The sequence below is a fragment of the Mchenga conophoros genome, linkage group LG3, assembly GCF_057382185.1.
Source record: "Mchenga conophoros isolate Kocher_MC1m ecotype Shallow Benthic linkage group LG3, M_conophoros_male_GT1.1, whole genome shotgun sequence".
Classification (NCBI taxonomy): Eukaryota; Metazoa; Chordata; class Actinopteri; order Cichliformes; family Cichlidae; genus Mchenga; species Mchenga conophoros.
This window is the reverse complement of record NC_140528.1, coordinates 73573286-73593951: the sequence shown is the minus strand read 5'-3', so window position 1 is coordinate 73593951 and position 20666 is coordinate 73573286. Positions and strand designations below refer to the sequence as shown.

At 38.6% G+C, this 20666-nt stretch overlaps 1 protein-coding gene and 1 long non-coding RNA gene across 2 annotated transcripts; both read left to right on the top strand.

Moving 5' to 3' along the window:
• The first annotated feature begins 6842 nt into the window (after nt 1-6842).
• Nucleotides 6843-9824, top strand: LOC146580410 (uncharacterized). The gene is made up of 3 exons (XR_014891264.1): nt 6843-7740; nt 8635-8663; nt 9092-9824. It is a non-coding gene; the product is annotated as an uncharacterized LOC146580410 (long non-coding RNA).
• Nucleotides 9825-10395: 571 nt separating this feature from the next.
• On the top strand, nt 10396-18480 carry LOC146580409 (uncharacterized). Its single transcript, XM_085268058.1, has 3 exons — nt 10396-11080; nt 12218-16929; nt 18422-18480. Exons 1-3 carry the CDS (start codon nt 10396-10398, stop codon nt 18455-18457), a joined length of 5433 nt encoding a protein of 1810 aa, XP_085124184.1. The 3' UTR covers nt 18458-18480.
• The last annotated feature ends 2186 nt before the right edge of the window (nt 18481-20666 follow it).

Sequence of the window (20666 nt, the reverse complement as noted above, 5' to 3'; positions counted from 1 at the left end):
TGGTATGGCCTCAAACACAAAGAGTGAAATGTTACAATTAACCCCATAGTCTGGGTTAGTTGTAACATATCCTGGGGTGAAATGTAACACAATGAAATAACAAAACATTAACATGTAATCTTTGTGTATTCAACACATGAATGCACTTACATCCATTTATGTAGCTCTGTGTGTGTGTGTGTGTGTGTGTGTGTGTGTGTGTGTGTGTGTGTGTGTGTGTGTGTGTGTGACAGAATGCAGAAATCCAGCTTTTGAACATATTCCAACCCCCCAAAAAAGACAAATTATGGAATTTTCTGCAACTGAATATTTCATTAATTTTGGTTGGTCTTCCTTGAGTTTGGCCTCATTGGCTCAGTGGGCATTATAACCTACAACTCTTGCACCAATTTTGAACATAACAATGAAGCTGAAAAAATGTAGTTGTTCACCAGCATCGCAATTCCATTACTTTTTTTCATGGCTTACCTTGGTGTGGTTTGCAAAGTGCTTCAGAAAGATGAGGAAATCTGTTTCTTGCACCCATCCTGATTTATTTCCACTACCAGTACTTCCTACTGGTCCATCTCTGACACAGTGGTCTGCATCATGTATGTGTGGGAACACAAACAGTGGAGGAATTGTGTTGCCAATGGCATTAACCGCATATACAAATGCGACCAGTGAACCTCTCTCTGCTGATGTCGTTGCCCCAACTTGTTTAATATAAGTTAAAGTAATAGTGTGGTAAGTTGTAACATCTGCATTATTGTTACAACTGACCCAGACTCCTATAGCCATGAACTAGCTAACATTACAGCCAACGGCTAAAACATTAGCACTAAAGACTTACACAGAATATATCCCCATAGACATACAAATAACATAATTTAGGTTTGATGAGTTTAACTGCAAAGCAGATAATGCTATTAAACATTGAAATAAAGTAGAAAAACTTACTTTTTGGCATACAAATTACTTTTTTTCATGTTAAATTGTCTGTGTTTGACAAAATGTGCTGATTTTTCACATGTGATAGCAGAACTGAGTTGGGCATGTACAGGATGAGTCACATCATTTGAAACTTAGCCCTGATTGGAGAAATTGGAAGTGTTACAACTGACCCACGTTACAACTATCCCCGGTCTCCCCTAGTGGTCAGAGACAGCCAAGTCAACAACAGAGGACACGCTGGTGGACAGCCCATGGGTGATGACCAGGTCCAGAGTGTGTCCTCTGTTGTGAGTCGGCTGCGTGACGTGCTGGGTAAAATCCAAACAGTGAAGAATGTTTAAGAATTCTTTTGTTGCAGGGTCAGAAGGATTATCTATGTGCAGGTTAAAATCACCGGTTAAAATTATCATATTATAGTTTGAATATATGTTTGTTAAAAATTCTGAGAATTCCTTGATAAAAGCAGCGCTGTCTTTAGGTGGTCTATAAATTGTGACAGATAAAACTGGAGGACTGCTGAAAACAATAGCATGGAATTCAAAAGTGGTAAAATGATCAAATAAAATTTGTTTGGTGGTGAGTGTGTTGTTGGCTAAAGATGCAGTCCCACCACCTCTCTTACCACTTCTAATAGAAAAAGAGAAATTAAAATTTGGTGGGGAGGCCTCAGTGAGAACAACTGGTGCATCCGAACCCAGCCATGTTTCAGTTAAAAATAAACAGTCAAGTTTATTATCTAAAATTAAATCATTAATAATAAAAGACTTGTTCGACAGAGAGCGTACATTTAAAAGTGCCATACTGATTGAGACTGGTGGATTTTTGACAATAGAGTTGAATGGATGTTGATATTTTTGAAGAGGCCGGAGGTTATTAATGTTTTTGGAGTTACTGGATTTATGATAATTCTGTTGCTCTCTGTTTGTGATTATGACGGGTTTTGTGTTGACTGTGGGAGAGAGAGGTCCGAGTCCAGAGTTTTGTGTATTACTGTTAAAAGTGGAACAAATATAGGAGCTGGGACCAGGGGAACATCAGTCAGTGGCAGACAGATCAGCAGGTAATGTCGGTTTGGGGTAGTGACAGGGCGGTGTGCGGGAGTGCTGTACGCCAAATGCCAAATTGGCGGACAGCAAACGGCGTCCCCAGGCGTTGAGGTGGAGCCCGTCTGCCCCAAAAAGATGCCTCCTCTCCCAGAAGGCATCAAAGTTGTTAATAAAACCCAAGCCGTGGGAGACACAGGCGGAGGAAAGCCAGGTGTTAAGGCTGAGCAGCCGGCTGAAACGGCCTATCCCTCTGCCACAGGTGGGGGTGGGCCCAGAGATAAAAGCACTCACCTGCAACTGACCAAGGAGGCTGAAGAGTTGGAGGAAGTCCAGCTTCAGCAGCTCAGATTGCTGTTTGGGGATGTCATTGGTGCCGATGTGGATGATGAGCCGGTTAACCTGTGGGTGGGATGCCAGAATGTTGGGAATTCTGTCCACTATGTCAACAACAGTGGCTCCCAGGTAGCCGCGCCGTGGGTCCTCTTCTCCGAGGAGCCGGGGTAAAGCACAGCTCTCCGCGGTGAGTTGAACTTATCAACTTTCATGGAATGTTACTGTTTCTGATTATTTTATTTGTTTACAGGCCTAATCTAAACATTTTAGAATATTATGTTAAATGAAGAATATCTTAATTTATTTATTTTTGGGACTGGGCGGGTCGCAAACGGAGTTGAACTGTGAGTGGACTGTTTACACTCTTAGAAAGGATGTGTTAAAAAATGACACAAAAAATGTGTTGTTACACTATTAACACATTTTGTGTAAATTTTAACATAACATGTGTAAGAAAATGTGTAAACATTGAAAAAATGTGTAAAACGCTTAACACACTTGATGTGTTGCACAGTTTAACACATTTTGTGTGTTATTTTCAGAATCTAACAACAGGACCTAAAATTAGCAGCTCAGTAATTTGATACTAGCCCTGTGTTTAGTGAAATAAATTGTAGATTAACAATGTATTATAACTATATTAACTGAATAAATAAAATGTTTAGTTATTGTTTGTTTTCCTTAATCCTTTCCTCATTACTTTCAACAAATAAAACATTTTATAATGTAATGTGGACCAAGGTATGGTGTACTAAAATTCTGAAAGAGGATTAATTTTTTATTTCTCAATATGTATGGCATACCAATTAATGGCCATGGCTATACTATAAGCATAAGTATCCACAAAGAACAGGCTTAATTTTGACCGTAACATGTGAATACAATTGAAGCAAAAGTAGAAAATGAAATGAGTAAGAACACACATGCTTAAAATTGAAACAAATTCTGCCCAGCAACATGACATACCGGCGGCGGCGGGAAGGGGGCGCTATCTTTCGCGCCAATGAGACAAAGGAGACAAAGATGGAGGTTACGTCGCCTAGTATGTTGTCAGACCTTACAGTAAGTATCATTTACCAGTTTATCTTAATGTACTGAAAATATGCCGGGTTTCTGGAAGAATGTGAATTTATATAAAATATAGGAGTTTAGAGTTTAAGTTAATTACTGCTTAACTATACCTAGCTAACCTTAATGTAACAGTCTTGCTAACATATCCTACTCTTAATTTTATTATTAGTTCTTGGATTTCGTGCCATACTCCATTAGAGTTAATGTGTTTTGGTAGTATTTTTATGTATTACTTTATTCATGTATTTATCTATTTACTTTATTTATGTATTAGAGCAGTGCTTCCCAAACTTTTTCCAGCCACGTACCCCTTGAGACATGTCACCCTCAGCCGCATACCCCCTACTACGAACGACTCTTAATTAGTGTGAATGCTTGAAAAGCATTCACAGTATTGTTCTTCTAATCTTTATTATTAGTGTGAATGCTTGAAAAGCATTCACAGTATTGTTCTTCTAATCTTTATTATTAGTGTGAATGCTTGAAAAGCATTCACAGTATTGTTATTCGAATCTTTATTATTATTATTCTATTTTATTATTATCTATTCCGTACGTTTTTTGAAAGCCTACTCCTTCAAAACCGTTCAACTTAGAAAAACCATTCAAACACCGTTAGATTCCTATTCTTTTGGACAACATTGCTTCTATTTTTCTCATTTTTAACATTTATATTTTTAATTTTATTCAACTTTTTTCAACAAAAATTTATAATGTATTTCAATGGGGAGACCCTTCAAATTCTCATTCAACTTCCTCCTCTTTAAACTGTATCTACTTCCACATACATTGACATAGAGCCACCATTCAAACTTTAAAACGAAGACAAGACATTCAACTATTCAACTTGTATTTATCTTTTCAATATCTATTATACTTTTTCTTCAGTTCCAGTTTAAGTTTCATGATGTTTTTTCACCCGTTTCAGAGTTTATAATGGGTGTGTATGGGACGGAATGTTGGGGCTAGAGTGAGGCAGCTCAACTGCTAGAGTGAGAGGAGCAAAAAAATTAATCTTAAAATCTTTTTTAAAACTGCTGCTGTGTCTGCAGCGTTTGCTCTACAGGTATGATTTTACCCTCAAAACGTAGCCATCGCTGTCCTCTTTCATCCAATGTGTTTACTATTGTCCTAGGTGTTATGGTTCTTTCATAAATGTCACCAATGCACAGCCTCCTCCCTCCAACTCTTCCATAGACTCTAATGTTAAAATGGCTCAGAAGGTTCGTTTGAAAATCAGAAGAGCATGGTGTCTTTCCACTGTCACCACGTCCATATAATAAGCTCCACAGGCATGAAAACTGAGAATTAGGTAGACTAGACATTGCTGTCGCTCACGGTGAAAGAATTTCGTCAATACGACTTTTACTTTTCATTTGGGAACGATTTGTTTCGGCCTGACTTTTCTGTTCATTTTAAGCAGCAAAAGTGAGGCGCATGTCTGTGTACGTGTGTATGGAGCCATTGGGTGCGGTCACTATAGCAACCAGGCTCACACCTGCCTGCTTAACGAGCTCTGCCTGCCACTGTACCAAGATTCATCTTAAGCACTTCTCTTTCAACTGCTGCTGTGTCCACAGTGTTACAGCCATCATTTTACCCTCAAATTGTCGCCATTATTGTTCTCTTTCCAACACCGTATCTTTCAAAGCTCAGGCATTTAAACTTTTTAAACTGTGTGGATCAAAGTGGAGGGATCACATTTGAGTCATTCAGTGATTCAAAGAATATGACCTTTTAATATTCATTCAGATGTTTTCTGACTCTAAATGTTCTTTTCTCATTTCTTAGGTTTTTCTAATTTAAAATTAAAACATTTTCAGCTTTTTTCCAACTTCTTCTTCTGTGTAACCTTCAGCTTTTAGCAGTTCAGCACTTTTGTTTTCAGGTTAAATTTTTTTTTTTTTTTTTATCTCATTAAAAAAGTTTTAACTCAAAATTCAGCAATTAATTCATTTCAGTGCATACATTCAGATTCAAGCATTCACACTGCAGTTTCTTCAGAAAATGCACTTTCTAGTTAGTGTGAATGCTTGAAAAGCATTCACAGTATTGTTCTTCTAATCTTTATTATTATTAGTGTGAATGCTTGAAAAGCATTCACAGTATTGTTCTTCTAATCTTTATTATTATATTTTATCTATTCCGTACGTTTTTTGAAAGCCTACTCCTTCAAAACCGTTCAACTTAGAAAAACCATTCAAACATCGTTAGATTCCTATTCTTTTGGACAACATTGCTTCTATTTTTCTCATTTTTAACATTTATATTTTTAATTTTATTCAACTTTATTCAACAAAAATTTCCCATGTATTTCAATGGGGAGACCCTTCAAATTCTCATTCAAATTCCTCCTCTTTAAACTGTATCTACTTCCACATACATTGACATAGAGCCACCATTCAAACTTTAAAACGAAGACAAGACATTCAACTATTCAACTTGTATTTATCTTTTCAATATCTATTATACTTTTTCTTCAGTTCCAGTTTAAGTTTCATGATGTTTTTTCACCCGTTTCAGAGTTTATAATGGGTGTGTATGGGACGGAATGTTGGGGCTAGAGTGAGGCAGCTCAACTGCTAGAGTGAGAGGAGCAAAAAAATTTATCTTAAAATCTTTTTTAAAACTGCTGCTGTGTCCGCAGCGTTTGCTCTACAGGTATGATTTTACCCTCAAAACGTAGCCATGGCTGTCCTCTTTCATCCAATGTGTTTACTATTGTACTAGGTGTTATGGTTCTTTCATAAATGTCACCAATGCACAGCCTCCTCCCTCCAACTCTTCCATAGACTCTAATGTTAAAATGGCTCAGAAGGTTCGTTTGAAAATCAGAAGAGCATGGTGTCTTTACACTGTCACCACGTCCATATAATAAACTCCACAGGCATGAAAACTGAGAATTTGGTAGACTAGACATGGCTGTCGCTCACGGTGAAAGAATTTTGTCAGTACGACATGTACTTTTCATTTGGGAACGATTTGTTTCGGCCTGACTTTTCTGTTCATTTTAAGCAGCAAAAGTGAGGTGCATGTCTGTGTCGTGTGTATGGAGCCATTGGGTGCAGTCACTATAGCAACCAGGCTCACACCTGCCTGCTTAACGAGCTCTCTCTGCCACTCTGCCAAAATTAATCTTAAACACTTCTCTTTCAACTGCTGCTGTGTCCACAGTGTTAAAGCCATCATTTTACCCTCAAAACGTCGCCATCGTTGTTCTCTTTCCAACATCTTGTCTTTCAAAGCTCAGAGATGTCAACTTTTTAAACTGTGTGGATCCAAGTGGAGGGATCACATTTGAGTCATTCAGTGATTCAAAGAATATGACCTTTGAATATTCTTTCAGATGTTTTCTGACTCTAAATGTTCTTTTCTCATTTCTTAGGTTTTTCTAATTTACAATTAAAACATTTTCAGCTTTTTTCCAACTTCTTCTTCTGTGTAACCTTCAGCTTTTAGCAGTTCAGCACTGTTGTTTTCAGGTTAAATTCAGGTTGTTTTTTTTGTTTTTTTATCTCATTCAAAATTTTTAACTCAAAATTCAGCAATTAATTCATTTCAGTCCACATGTCTGTGTCCGTGTGTATGGAGCCCTTGGGTGCAGTCACTATAGCAACCAGGCTCACACCTGCCTGCTTAACGAGCTCTGTCTCTCACTCTGCCAAGATTAAATCAAAAATGTGTGTTACATCTAAGCAGTTGTAGTAAGATTAACTTTTTCAATAGGTACAATAAGACAGGTTTGACAGGCTTTTGCCACAGATTAACAGTATGTCAGTAGTTAATATAGGCTAACTGAATAGAGCCCTGAATTATTGCCCTGTTAAATTCAAGTTGATTGTGTATTGGTGGACTTGTCTTCTCCACACAGGTTTTTCATACCTCGGCAGTTTTAGTCAGTTGATGACTTTAAAATAATCTTTTCTGACTGGATAATTAAAGCTCACAGCATCTACCTGTCTGTAGTGTATTTTCCCACATTTTAAATAATCGAATCTCATTTAATGTCTCTGTTTTTAGTCTGTATAGTTTATCTCCCCACGAATACGCTCAAAGTAGTCTTAAAATAAAATCCATAAAACAGTTCAAGATGACATACTTTTTATTTGCTAATTTAATGCCAGTTGCCCTCTTTCCTGAGTATAAGCGAATGAGTGACATAAAGAGAAAAAGTACCAATTTGTATGCTGGTGAGTCTTGTGTATTTTTTTCTCTGTCTCTCTATGACAGAGAAATATATATGCTCATTATTGATGTTCAAACTGATGCTCAAATTTCCAAGCACCACCTGAACGCCTCATCAGTCTTTAACTAATCACTGCACCAACTGCCGTCATTCCGCTTTGCTCTCTGCTGTGGTAAGTACAATACACTCAGTACAGCACGGTTTTAATTTTATGATGGTAAAAATACATGTTTGACATTTAAACTCACATATCAAGTCTTTTTAAAGTTCAACAGAGTTCAAAGAATAAAGAAAGCAAAAAAAGAATAACCTTTGCTACCATTTATATAGGTTTATGACTTTTGCTGTTAGCAGCAGTGCTAACGCTAGCTTCAATGCTAATGCTAGCTATAGTGCTAACACTAGCCTTAGCAGTTGTTAACTGACAAAAAGAATATTCTTGTGATATTCCTGTGATATTTATTGGCGGTCAGTGAGACAAAAGTAACAAATGAGATTTATTATTGCCATTGTGCCTCAGTTTTAACAGTAAGAGTACTTTATGACTTTTGCTGTTAGTAGCAGTGCTAATGCTAGCTTCGATGCTAATGCTAGCATCAATGCTAACGCTAGCTATAGTGCCAACACTAGCCTTAGCAGTTTTTAACTGACAAAAAGAATATTCCTGTGATATTCCTGTGATATTTATTGGCGGTCAGTGAGACAAAAGTAACAAATGAGCTTTATTATTGCCATTGTGCCTCAGTTTTAACAGTAAGAGTGCTAGTTCTACCAGCAGTGCTAACACTAACTGAAGTGCTAACGCTAGCAGGAATGCTAGCGTTAGCAGTGATGCTAAGGCTAGTAACAGTCTAACAGTAGCCTTATATAAGTACTTAAATAAATACTTCAGTTAATTAGTTTGAATTATAAAATGGCTGCTGTATCAGCTGGTGTGCTATATTACTCTATAATTACCCTGCTGACTATAAGTTCAGTGTATCATGTCGTGTGGGCTTTGTTTTTTTGTTAGTCTGATAACACTGTACAGACAACTAACATGTTATTTCTTGTCTTACACTTTCAGGAACTTGACTCACATCTGTGCTTTGCCTGGTAGGTGTGCACATACTGTTAGAGAAGTACACCAAATTTTTAAAAAAAGAGTCTGACTAATATAAGCTTTAAAGTGATGGGTTCAAACTTTGTGCTAGACCTTTTAAACACATTTTTATAATAAATACACATAAGTTCAGCTTAACAATTGGGCTAAAATATTTTTTTCGTACATTTTTGCACATTACATGTGATTAGTTAACAATTCACTCAATCATATTTGTATTTAAAAATATTATTGCTGAATTTAATTAAATATTTATTCTTTTAAAAAGTGCCAAATTGTGCAACTTTTTGCACATGGCAGCCGACAACAGTTTAGCTTGAATATTTGTTTTGTCCTTTTTCAGTAGTCACAATTAGTTCATACAATTACCATGTGATATAATTTTATTAAAATTATTTTTTTTCTTGTTTTTTGTTCACAGTGTGCAGAAGAAGAACAAGGACCAGATCTCCAGTCTTCTATCTCACATCCCAACCCCCCAACCCCTCTATCTTCTGTCCTACTCCACCTGTTGTCTCTGCCTTCTTTCCATCTGTATTTCACCCTGTGGTTTGTGAGAAATTTTGCCAAACCAAGAATCTTATTGCGGTTTGATTTAAAGCCGCGTCTCTCCTGCTCTGTCTGTTCTCTCTGCTAAATTTTCTCTCTACCTGTTTTTCACTCTTTGGCTTGCTGCTGAAAAATGCACAAGCCAATAAAACAATAAAGAGTGCATATTTTGCCTCAACCTGAGAACAAACTGAACAAACAAAGAAAACTCTGCGGTTTGATTTAAAGCCGTGTCTCTCCTGCTCTGTCTGTTCTCTCTGCTAAATTTTCTCTCTACCTGTTTTTCACTCTTGGCTTGCTGCTGAAAAATGCCAAGCCATTAAAGCAATAAAGAGTGCATATTGCCTCTACCTGAGAACAAACTGAACAAATAAAGAAAACTCTAATTCACGGTTTGATTGTGATTTCCCAGCCGTGTTTCTCCTGCTCTGTCTGTTCTCTCTTCTAAATTTTCTCTCTAGCTGTTTTTCACTTTGCGCTTGCTGCTAAGTTGTGCCAAGCCAATAAAGAGAGTGCATATTATTCTCTCGACTGACAAACTGTCAAACAAACAAAGACATCTGTTTCTGAGAAATAAAAACTGAAATATAAAGACAAAGAAAACATCTGCTCTGTGCCACTCTTATTTTATAAACATATTTTCTAAAGACTAAGAGAAACACTTGTGTAAAAATGCCAAGGAAGCAGAAAAAGTCACAAGCTGCAAAACAACGCTGGAAGAAGTTCCATGAGTTTCATGAAGTACCAACATGTGAACAAGCTGAGTGTGATTTTCCTCAGAGCTCTGCAGAAGACTTTGTGTCTGCAAAGACCAATGCTGATGGTGTCAAACAGGCAGGTCAACATGTTCCTGCACATGTACAACAGGTATCCTATGCAGATGCTGTAAAGATTGGATTGCAGCATGAATTTAATGATCATCAGGTAAACCATAGAGACCAACCTGAGGTGTCAAGTGCCCCACAGGTGGGTTATGCTGATATTGTAAAAAGAGGCCGTCACAGTGATGTGGCAGGACCATCTCATGCAGAAAGAGTGAACTTTGAAAACCAGCCCTCTGTTACACATATCTGTGCATCTCACAGCCAGGCTCATCCCAAATATGGAGACTCCAGAAACAAGCAGTGCACATGTAACTCACTCACATTTCTTGCTTTCCTTCATGAGAATGATAACATGACTACAGCTGACCTTAATCTGGTCTTGGATAAAGGTGATGTGATGTACAAAGAGGCCAAGAAAAGATTTCCTAAAAATATTCATTTGGCAACCGATGAGCTGCCAGACAAAGTTGATGCTCGCTGGTCTATGTATGATGTCGACATGACACAGCCTTCCCGGTATGGGACATTTGAAGAACCTCCAGAGGAAGCAGTAGATACCTTTCTCAGCTTAGAAGCAGGACTGAGCTGCCTGTTGTCAGATGTGCAGTATGCCTTATTGATTATGAGTGGATTGTGTATTGCAGTGTTCAGATCCACATCAGGCAAATATGGTTTCTTTGATCCACACTCCAGAACACCCAGTGGTCTTCCTCTACTACTACAGTCACGTAATCGTGGTACAGCAGTGATGCTGAAATTCACACTCCTCAGTGACATGATTAAGAGGATCCAAGATTCTTATGAAATGATGGAGATATCACCCTCTTGTAACTATGAACTGAAGCCTGTGCAGTTCTACAGTATGAGCACAGTCAACCTGAGTGATACTATCACAGACACAGTCTGCAGACCAACAGCTGCCACTGCTGTGGCATCTACTCACTCTGATACAACTGTTGATGAAGCAAACCCCTCTACTCCAAGGAGAAACACAACGACTGATCTGACTGAGAACATCTTTTGTCAAATGTCCATTTGTATGCCACCGGTGAAACAAAAAGAAGTCCACGTGACTCAGTTCACATCATATGAAGATCAGAATGAACCTCCTAATATACCAACTGAAGAACTATGCAGTGAATTAAGTTTCCTTCCATCAAGTGATGCTTTTTCATGTCAATCAAATGCTGCCATAACAAATGTTGCTGCCTGTGACCTTTCTGATATAGTTTTACAAAAAGTGAAAAAAGTTAATAAACAACAAAGGCAAAAAATGAGAAGAAGATTAATGGCATCAGAGAAACCCAGAAATCAGAGAAAAGAAAACCAAAAAAGGAAAGAACGACAAAAGTATGCTTCAAACAAAGAGTACAAAGAAAAGAAAAAGTCTTGCACAAGCGAGGCATTTAAAAAGAACCCTGAAGTTAAACGGAAGCAACAACAGTATATGAAAAGACGTTACTGTGAGAATGATGAATTCAGAAAGAAACAAAAACAATATGTTAAAAAACGTTTTTCTGAGAATGCTACAGTTAGAAAGAAACAACAACAATATATTAAAAGACGCTACTGTGAGAACGATGAATTCAGACAAAAACAAAAAAACTATATAACTAAAAGGTATCAAGAAAACCCTGAATTCAGAGAGAGACAGAGATCTCGAGTGACTCAGCGTTATGCACGTGACAATGCATTCAGAGTAAGACACAGACAACTAATGAAACAACTAATGCGAGACAGGTATCAAAGTAATCTTGCATTCAGGATTATGCACAACATGAGATGTGCAATGAAAATAAAAAGGAAATACAGATGGGTGAACAGACAAACCCAAGAGAGTGACAACAGTGTGATCAACGAGGCCATATCTGTGTTCAAATCACAAATCAAAGCTGGACCATCATACCCATGTACTGTATGCTTCAAGGCTTCATTTCCAAACCAAGTGCGACCCTGCACAAGGTCAAAGTATGTCAAAAACCCACATGTAGTTGCAACATGTTTGACAGGAAAGTTTGTTCATGTTTGTGATGAAAACTGCAGAAATGAGCAGTGCAAAGTGCCTGATGAGAGAAAGAGAGAGTGGATATGTCACACCTGCCACGATCATCTTAAAAATGGATCCATGCCAGCACTTGCTGTTGCCAATAAGTTGGATCTTGCTGATATTCCAGCTGAACTTTCTGATCTCAACATACTGGAGAGACATCTCATAGCCAAGTGCATACCATTTGCCAAGATCATTCCTCTTCCCAAAGGCAGACAAAGAGCAATTAGAGGAAATGTGGTCTGTGTCCCATCAGAGGTACAGGAAACTGTTGAAACACTACCTCGATTGAGAATTAATTCTCAGGTGATCAGAGTAAAGCTGAAGAGACGCTTGTCTTACAAAGGTCATCAGCTGTTTCAGACTGTAAGCTGGTCTAAACTTGTGCAAGCACTGCATAAACTCAAGCAGATTCATCCACAGTATAAGGATGTGAGCATCAGAGATGATGCTGAGCTGTGTGATCCAACTCTTCCTGATGAAGATGATGAGGATGATGATGATGAAAACATGAATGAGGACGATTATGATGAGGCTGATTTAATGGAAATTGACAGCTGTGAGAAAAATGCACTGAGTGAAGCACAAAATATAAATGAACAGGACATTGACATGTTACCCTGTGATGGTGAACAATCGCATGAACAGATGAGAGATGATTCAGAGCAAGCAGATGGACTGACTAATGGTGGTTTTGCACTCGAGTCCTGTTTGCAGCCCCCTGATGTGGCTGAGGAGATATTATGTTTCAGTGAAGGAATCTACTCTGTTGCTCCTGCAGAGAGAAACAATCCAATAAGTTTTTTCAAAACACCTAAACTGGAGGCCATGGCCTTCCCTGTGCAGTTTCCTACAGGCCAAAACACACTTGATGAAAGAAGGCTGATCAAAGTATCCCCCAGTGGGTATTTCAAATCAAGACTTTTCTGCATTGATGATCGTTTTGCCAAAGACACAAACTATTTATTCTTTGCACAGTTTGTGACTGAAATACACTTGGCTACATCCAGCATGACAGTACAGTTAAGGAAGGCAAAGCCTCTGACCAGAGATGGTAGAAAAATAACCTCAGGCATGTTACAAGATAAACATGAGGTGGAGAAACTGGTGCGAAATAAAGATGCAGTGAGATTCATGCAGCCTCTGAGAGGAACCCCAGCCTATTGGGAGAAAACAACAAGAGATCTTTTTGCCATGATCAGACAGTTGGGAACTCCCACGTTCTTTTGCACATTTTCAGCTGCTGAAATGCGCTGGCCTGAAGTGATCGAGGCAATAACAAGGCAGCAAGGTGAACAAGTGAATTTTGAAGGACTCGACTGGTCAGCAAAGTGTGACATCCTGAGAAGCAATCCTGTCACAACAATGCGCATGTTTGACAAGAGAGTTGAAGCATTATTCAGAGATTTACTCTTATCTCCCGCAGAGCCACTTGGCAAAGTCATTGACTACTTTTACAGAGTTGAGTTTCAGCACAGAGGAAGCCCACACATACACTGCCTCCTGTGGGTAGAAGGTGCTCCTGTGTTTGAGGAGGATGATGAGCAAACTGTTGTTGATTTTATAAACAAATACATCACAGCTCAGCTGCCTGATCCACATAAACAACCTGAACTGTACAAAAAAGTAACAGAAGTGCAAAAACACAGTAAGAACCACACAAAGACGTGCTTTAGGAGTTTAAGCTCCGGGTGCCGTTTTGGTTTTCCCAAACCACCCTGCAATGAGACAATGATCACAAGACCCAGTGAGGATGATGCACTGGAAGTAGAAACGGCAAAGAACAAGCTCAGACCACTGAACCAGCTGCTGAATGAACCTGAAACTGCTTCCATGAGTTTAGAGCAGCTCTTGGAAAGATGCAAGTTGACACATGCAGAATATCAGAGATACCTGAATAAAATGAACATGAGGAGTACGATCATACTAAAGCGTGATCCAAAAGACTCTTGGATAAACGGCTATAATCCACATCTGCTTGAAGCCTGGAACAGTAATATTGACATAAGCTTTGTTTTAGATGCTTTTGGTGCTGCAAATTATTTAATGAAATATATATCAAAAAAAGAGGGCGGGCTATCTGAGTACCTGAAAACTGTCATTGAGAACTCCCATAAGGACAGTGTAAATGAGTGCGATGAAATGAGAGCCGTCATGCAGGCATATTCAAAGAAGCGAGAGATCAGTGCACAGGAGTGTGTTGCTCGTGCATGTGGTCTTCACATGAAGCAATGCTCACGTGCTGTAATATTCATTCCAACTGATGATAATCCTGTGAAAATGAGTCGTCCCCTGTCAGTTCTGGACAACACAACACCTGAGTCTTCCAATGTTTGGATGACATCTTTGAATGACAAATACAAAGCCAGACCTGAAACACCAGAGTATGAGGAGATGTGCATGGCAGACTTTGCTGCTACTTGCAGGATTGTCTATGGCCAACAGAAAAAAGGTAAAGATGTTTTGCCCCTTCTCAATGAGATGGGGTTTGTGCAAAGGCGCAAAAACAATAAGCCTGCTATCATCAGATTTCACCGCTGCTCACAAGAAAAACATCCAGAGCAATATTACGGAAGACTGCTTAAACTGTACCTTCCTCATCGTTCAGACCACGAACTGAAAACACCATCGTTGCCAACCTATCAGGCTTTCTATGGTGCTGGCTGTGTACAGCTGCCAGGTACTGACCGTCTTGAGTACGTGCAACACATTGTCAAAAGAAACAGAGAAAAATATGAGAAAAACAGTGAGGAGATCGAGAGCGCTGTTGAGGAATATGAGCAGAACAGAGGTGTGACTGACGAATGGTGTAATCTGGCACCTGAATCAGATCTCGTAAGGTTGCCACTTGTTGAACAAGAAAGAGAGCGAGACAATGAAAATGAACAGGAAGATGTGCCCGACTACAGCCGTCAGGCTGATGCTTCAACAGAAGTCAGAGCCATCAGGGAACCCCCTGCTATTGATCCCACATTGTTACGTCAGATGTTTCAGAATCTGAACAAGAAGCAAGCCTGCATATTTTATGCAGTTAGAGACTGGTGCATTAAAAGAGTCTGTGCTCTAAATCCAGAGCAGTTTTTCTTTTATATTAATGGTGGTGCTGGAACAGGAAAATCACATCTTATCAAATGCATCTACTCAGAAGCATCTAAGATACTGAGCAAAGTGCCCAGATATGCAGACGACGTTGACATATCAAAACCCACTGTCCTGTTAACTGCTTTCACTGGGACTGCAGCTTTTAACATTTCTGGAACAACACTGCATTCTCTTCTCAAGCTGCCTAGAAGCTTAAAACCTCCCATTCAGGGACTTGGCAATCAGCTGGATGAAGTCAGATCAGAACTTTTGAATGCTGAAATAATCGTCATTGACGAAGTGTCTATGGTGTCAAGACATCTGTTTGCATATGTAGATGCAAGACTCAAACAGATCAAAGGGACTCGGAGACCCTTTGGAGGCATGTCAGTCATTGCTGTCGGAGACTTCTATCAGCTACCCCCAGTGCGACAGTCTAAACCTCTCTGTGTGCACGACCCGTCTGAGATCGACCTGTGGCGGGAGCATTTTCAGATGATCACTCTGACTGAGATTATGCGTCAGAAAGATGATGTTGTCTTTGCAGAGATGCTGAACAGAATTCGTGTGAAAGGAAAGTTGGATGAGCTTTGCGAAGCAGATAGAAATTTGTTGTCACAGGCCATAACTGAACCAGCCCATTGTCCAACTGATGCGTTGCACATTTTTGCAACTAATAAAGAAGTGGATGCACACAACTCTGCAACACTGGCTCTGCTCCACACTCATATCATTGACATCCATGCAGATGATTATAGAAAAGATCCTAGAACTGGCAGAATGGCACTTCAAGACAGACCGTTGAAAGGAGGTAAAAACGAGTTACCAGACACACTGAAAGTTGCAGAAGGAGCTCGTGTCATGCTCACCAGAAACATTGACATACAAAATGGTTTGGTTAATGGAGCTTTTGGAATACTACTTAGAGTAGTTCACTCTGAAAACGACCAACACATCATCAAGCTTGGACTTAAAATGGATAATGAGACATCTGGAAAGAATAACCGCACACCAGCAGACGACATGGTGTACATTGAGAGAGCAGAGGAGAATCTGAAGCAGAAAGGAGTGGTACGAAGACAGTTCCCAGTGAAGCTGGCCTTTGCATGTACAATACATAAGGTACAGGGTATGACAACTACATCAGCTGTTGTCTCTCTTAAGAGCATTTTTGAGCCCGGCATGGCCTACGTAGCTGTCAGTAGAGTGACGTCTCTCAGTGGACTGTATCTTCTTGATATGGAAGAGAAAAAAATATTCACCAACCCAGAAATCACTGCAGCGCTTGAGAACATGAGACAAGCCAACCTTGATGACATGATGCCTCTTCTACACGTGAGGCAAACACTGAGCAGGTCAGAGGTTTTCACCATTGTTCATCATAATACAGAGGGACTGCCAGCTCACATTAATGACATCAAAAGTCACCATGAATTGTGTCTAGCAGATGTTTTGTGCCTAACAGAAACACACCTGCGGGGCTCTTTTGTCGCAGAGAGTCTCCACTTGGAAAATTACAATTTGTTCAAACGCAACAGACACCTGTCCTACACAAACTTTCTCCAGATGGCAAACAGAAGTGGTGGTGGAGTTGCTGTTTATGTGAAAAGTGACATTCAAGTGCATGAAAAACAGTACATCCATAATGTAACTGACCTTGAATTTCTGGCTTTAAAGGTTGAAGCACCAGTCAGTGCTCTGATTGCAGTTGTATACAGACCTCCAGACTACACTCTGAGGCCATTCCTGAAAAACCTGGTAAGCCTATTAGACTCATTGGAGATCATGGACTGTCATCCCATCATAGTTTGTGGTGATTTTAATGAGAATGTTTTATCCAGTGCAAACAAACCAATCCTGGAGCTGTTTGAGTCTAGGGGATACGCACAGGTCATCACTGCCCCTACCACAGAGAAGAACACACTGCTTGACCTAATTTTCATTTCTCAGTCAGATCGATGTCTCCATTCTGGAGTCATGAAGACATACCATAGTTACCATGACCCAGTATACTGTGTATTGTCCTGTGATGATTCATGATCTAGATCTTTGAATACAGTAAGTAATTTCTATATTTTTGAATGACTTAAGAAAGTAGAGCGATATTTAAAAGTTGACGCCCTGCATTGCAGTATAATGTTTGAATTGTTTACATAAAATACAATTACATGAATTAAGTAATGATATCAGTAAAAGATGACAATTTTATTTATCACAGAAAATCTAAAATTCACTAACAGTAACCTATAAATGTCAGAAAAATCAAATATAGCAGTTTAAAATGAATAGTGTAGGCATATCCTCTCTGCAGCCAGGCTTCAACATCCTGCCAGGCTGCCCCAGTCTCACTGTGGCTGGGAGGGAGGGAGGGTGGACCAGAGGATTGCCTACACAACACAAATGTTCAACAGCTTCTTCATTGTTTCTGAGAGAACAACAATGACTAAAGGTTGCTTTTTAAAAAAACAAACAAACCTAATTACAGCAATAATGACAGTTAAGCCACTTTATGTGTGCCTCTATTTTGAAATACTATTTACAAAAATGTTATTATTTTGGTTTGTTATAAACTTTAAACTTTTTCAAAAGTATACGATTATATTTTTGGACCAATTTTACTATGAAACATAAATTTTTATGAGCTTTTATCATGTTTCGGCCAGTGCAATCATCAGGGTGGGTCTGGGTTGATAACTGCACATTTCTGGCCAGAAATGTTTCAGCAGTGTTACATAAGTAGTACATATGTAACACTTGCTTTCTGTTACCAGCTGATACCCTACATTTGTATAGACATTGGATAGTGTGAGGTTGGGGAGTTGAGTGGGGGGGGGGGGGGGTTTACGGTGGGAGCTGAGGGGGGGGGGTGTTAGGTTTCCTTTTTTCTTTTTCTTTTTTAAGAGAGACACAGTCCTCCTGTGTCTTCTCCAAGCTTCACATGTAAGATCCAACAGTGTGAAGCACATAGCAGCTAGAAACTGTAATGCCACAGATCAGAGAGGCTTCATCATCACCATCTTCATCGCCGTACGATCAGAGCGTGAGACTTCACATCTGGAGCACAGGAGACATTCTGTGATAAGTCCTCCTTCTAGCTTGTCCCACAAGCAGTCGGTGAGATTTACTCACAACAAAAAGGGTTAATGACATTATTTCCATGAAAACATATATTCATTCTTTGTGAAGTGTTTAAATTGTGTTTTCACTTGACCTTAGGAGTGTTAGAGTGTATTGTAATGTCTGTACTCAGGTGTTTCCCTCTGTGATCCATCCCCATCAGAGCTGAGACACTCAGGACTGAACAGACTGCACAGTTTCTGTGACTGAGCCTCCAAAACACCTTCTTTGAAACCACTCATGATAGAAGGGCTTCATATTTGCAGCAGCACTACTACAGGTATTCAGTTTATTACAGGATGTGTTTGTTTCTTAGGACCAGCTCTGAGTGCACACTACCTAACATATACACCTTTCTGTTCATTACAAACCAACTACTCTGGATCATACGGCCAGTTGGCAGGAATGTTGCTGCAGGAAAACATCCCTGGAGATCACCATCATTGTCAGACTGACTGTGCCTCCTCTGTGCAGTGTCAAGATCCTCTCTAAATGAGTGTGTAAGTTAACATTTTCATTATTTTATTCCCTTTGACAAGACAAGTATCACTGATATTTACATTTACAACTACATATGTTCCCGTTTTCTGCTCTTCTTTTAAAGTCCTCAGCTATCCTGCTTCTGTGCTGCTTGCCACACATCAAACACTGGCCGGATGACAGGGAGGATCCACTCTGAAGTCACTGGACGTGATGAGGATCATATGGGACTTCATAGTTTCACAGAAACATTGTGCTCTGTGATTACAGGTTTTAAATGGACATAATGACTGCCTCTCTCTGATCAACAGGCTAAAGGATTGTTTTCATTGTTAGTGCTCTGTACAATGTATGCTTATTTAATATTTCATCACAGAGCAAACCTTTATTTATTTAACATTTTTTTTATTTTGTTTTAATGTTGAATTAACTGTGGGGATTTTTTTAAGTGGGCACTTGGGATGTCATATGACCAGAAATGTGGTAACTGGAATTCAGCAGTATGGAAGAAAAAATCTGCTGAGAACGAAACACATACAAAAACCCCCCAAGAAAATTCAAATTCATTCCATGTAATCCAATCTAAAACATTTTAAACTGCTGAACAGCAACACAAACAGTGTTAAAAAACAGTGTTAACAGAATGATTATGATGATTTTGTACCAAAGTTTCAGGTCACATGGCACACCTAGTGTGTAGTGTGGGGTATCAGCTGGTAAGTATAGGTTTTTTCATATTTGTGTCCTTAGAGTTTAGATAGATAAAGCCTTGTGTATAATAATTAGTCATAACCACAACTCAAAGTCAGGGACTAACTAAATTTGGGACTTTGTGTCTGAGCCCAGGTTAAAACAATGTGTAAAAAAGCATTTAGTGGCATGGCTGAACAATGCTGTATTGATACTTATTTATCCATGTTCACAAAAAGGACTAATGTGTTTATTTGATTATTTGCATGTGTTAAACTGTGTCACCACCTTAGGCTTTCATTTGAGTTTACTCACAAATCTCTATACAGTTCTCTTTTACCACTGTGTGGACTCTGTTTACATTAAAACATAAAAAAGAATGAGTAATAAAAAGATGTGTAGACAGATCAGAAGATTAAGTAGACCGATAGAAAAAGCTGTTCAGCCATGTTCTAAGAAACCAACACAATTTAAAGGTTCAGGATTGTGGTTTTAAAAGTTGAATTTTCATGTATTTCATATGTTGCTCATTATTTTTTATTTAGTTATTTAATTTAGTTATTTTTCTTTATTCTACCAGTCCTTTTCAGAAAGAAGCTGTAAAATATGACTTAAGATTTTTATGTTATTTTCTATGACATACAAAACAAATTGATGTTTGTAATACTATTAAACATGATATACACATGTGTATATGTCTGAAAAACATCATGCTGTATATTAAAGTTTGTATTTTCTGCAGAATGTTTGTTCATCTTTTAAGTTCATTTCAATTAGAAGAATTTGAACTTTTAATATTCATTCAGAGGTTTTCTGACTCTAAATTTTCTTTTGTCATTACTCATCTTTTTATTATTTACATTTTAAACATGCTTAGCTTTTTCCAACTTCTTCTGTGTAAACATCAGCTTTCAAAAGTTCTGCACTTTTATTTTCAGGTTAAAAATTCTGTATTTTCCAGCTCATTCAGATTTTTAACTTAACATTCAGCAATTAATTCATTTCAGTGCATACATTCAGATTCAAGCATTCACACTGCAGTTTCTTCAGAAAATGCACTTTCTAGTTATTATTAGTGTGAATGCTTGAAAAGCATTCACAGTATTGTTCTTCTAATCTTTATTATTATATTTTATTATTTTTCCGTACGTTTTTTGAAAGCCTACTCCTTCAAAACCGTTCAACTTAGAAAAACCATTCAAACACCG

Bases quoted from the DNA above. Each gene is read 5' to 3' on its own strand.
- LOC146580409 (XM_085268058.1), top strand. From the start codon at position 10,396: ATGACTACAGCTGACCTTAATCTGGTCTTGGATAAAGGTGATGTGATG. The intron at 11,081-12,217 runs GTATGCCACCGG...CTGATATTCCAG, and splicing joins CTTTTGTCAAATGTCCATTT to CTGAACTTTCTGATCTCAAC. The intron at 16,930-18,421 runs GTAAGCCTATTA...GTCTGTACTCAG, and splicing joins GGCCATTCCTGAAAAACCTG to GTGTTTCCCTCTGTGATCCA.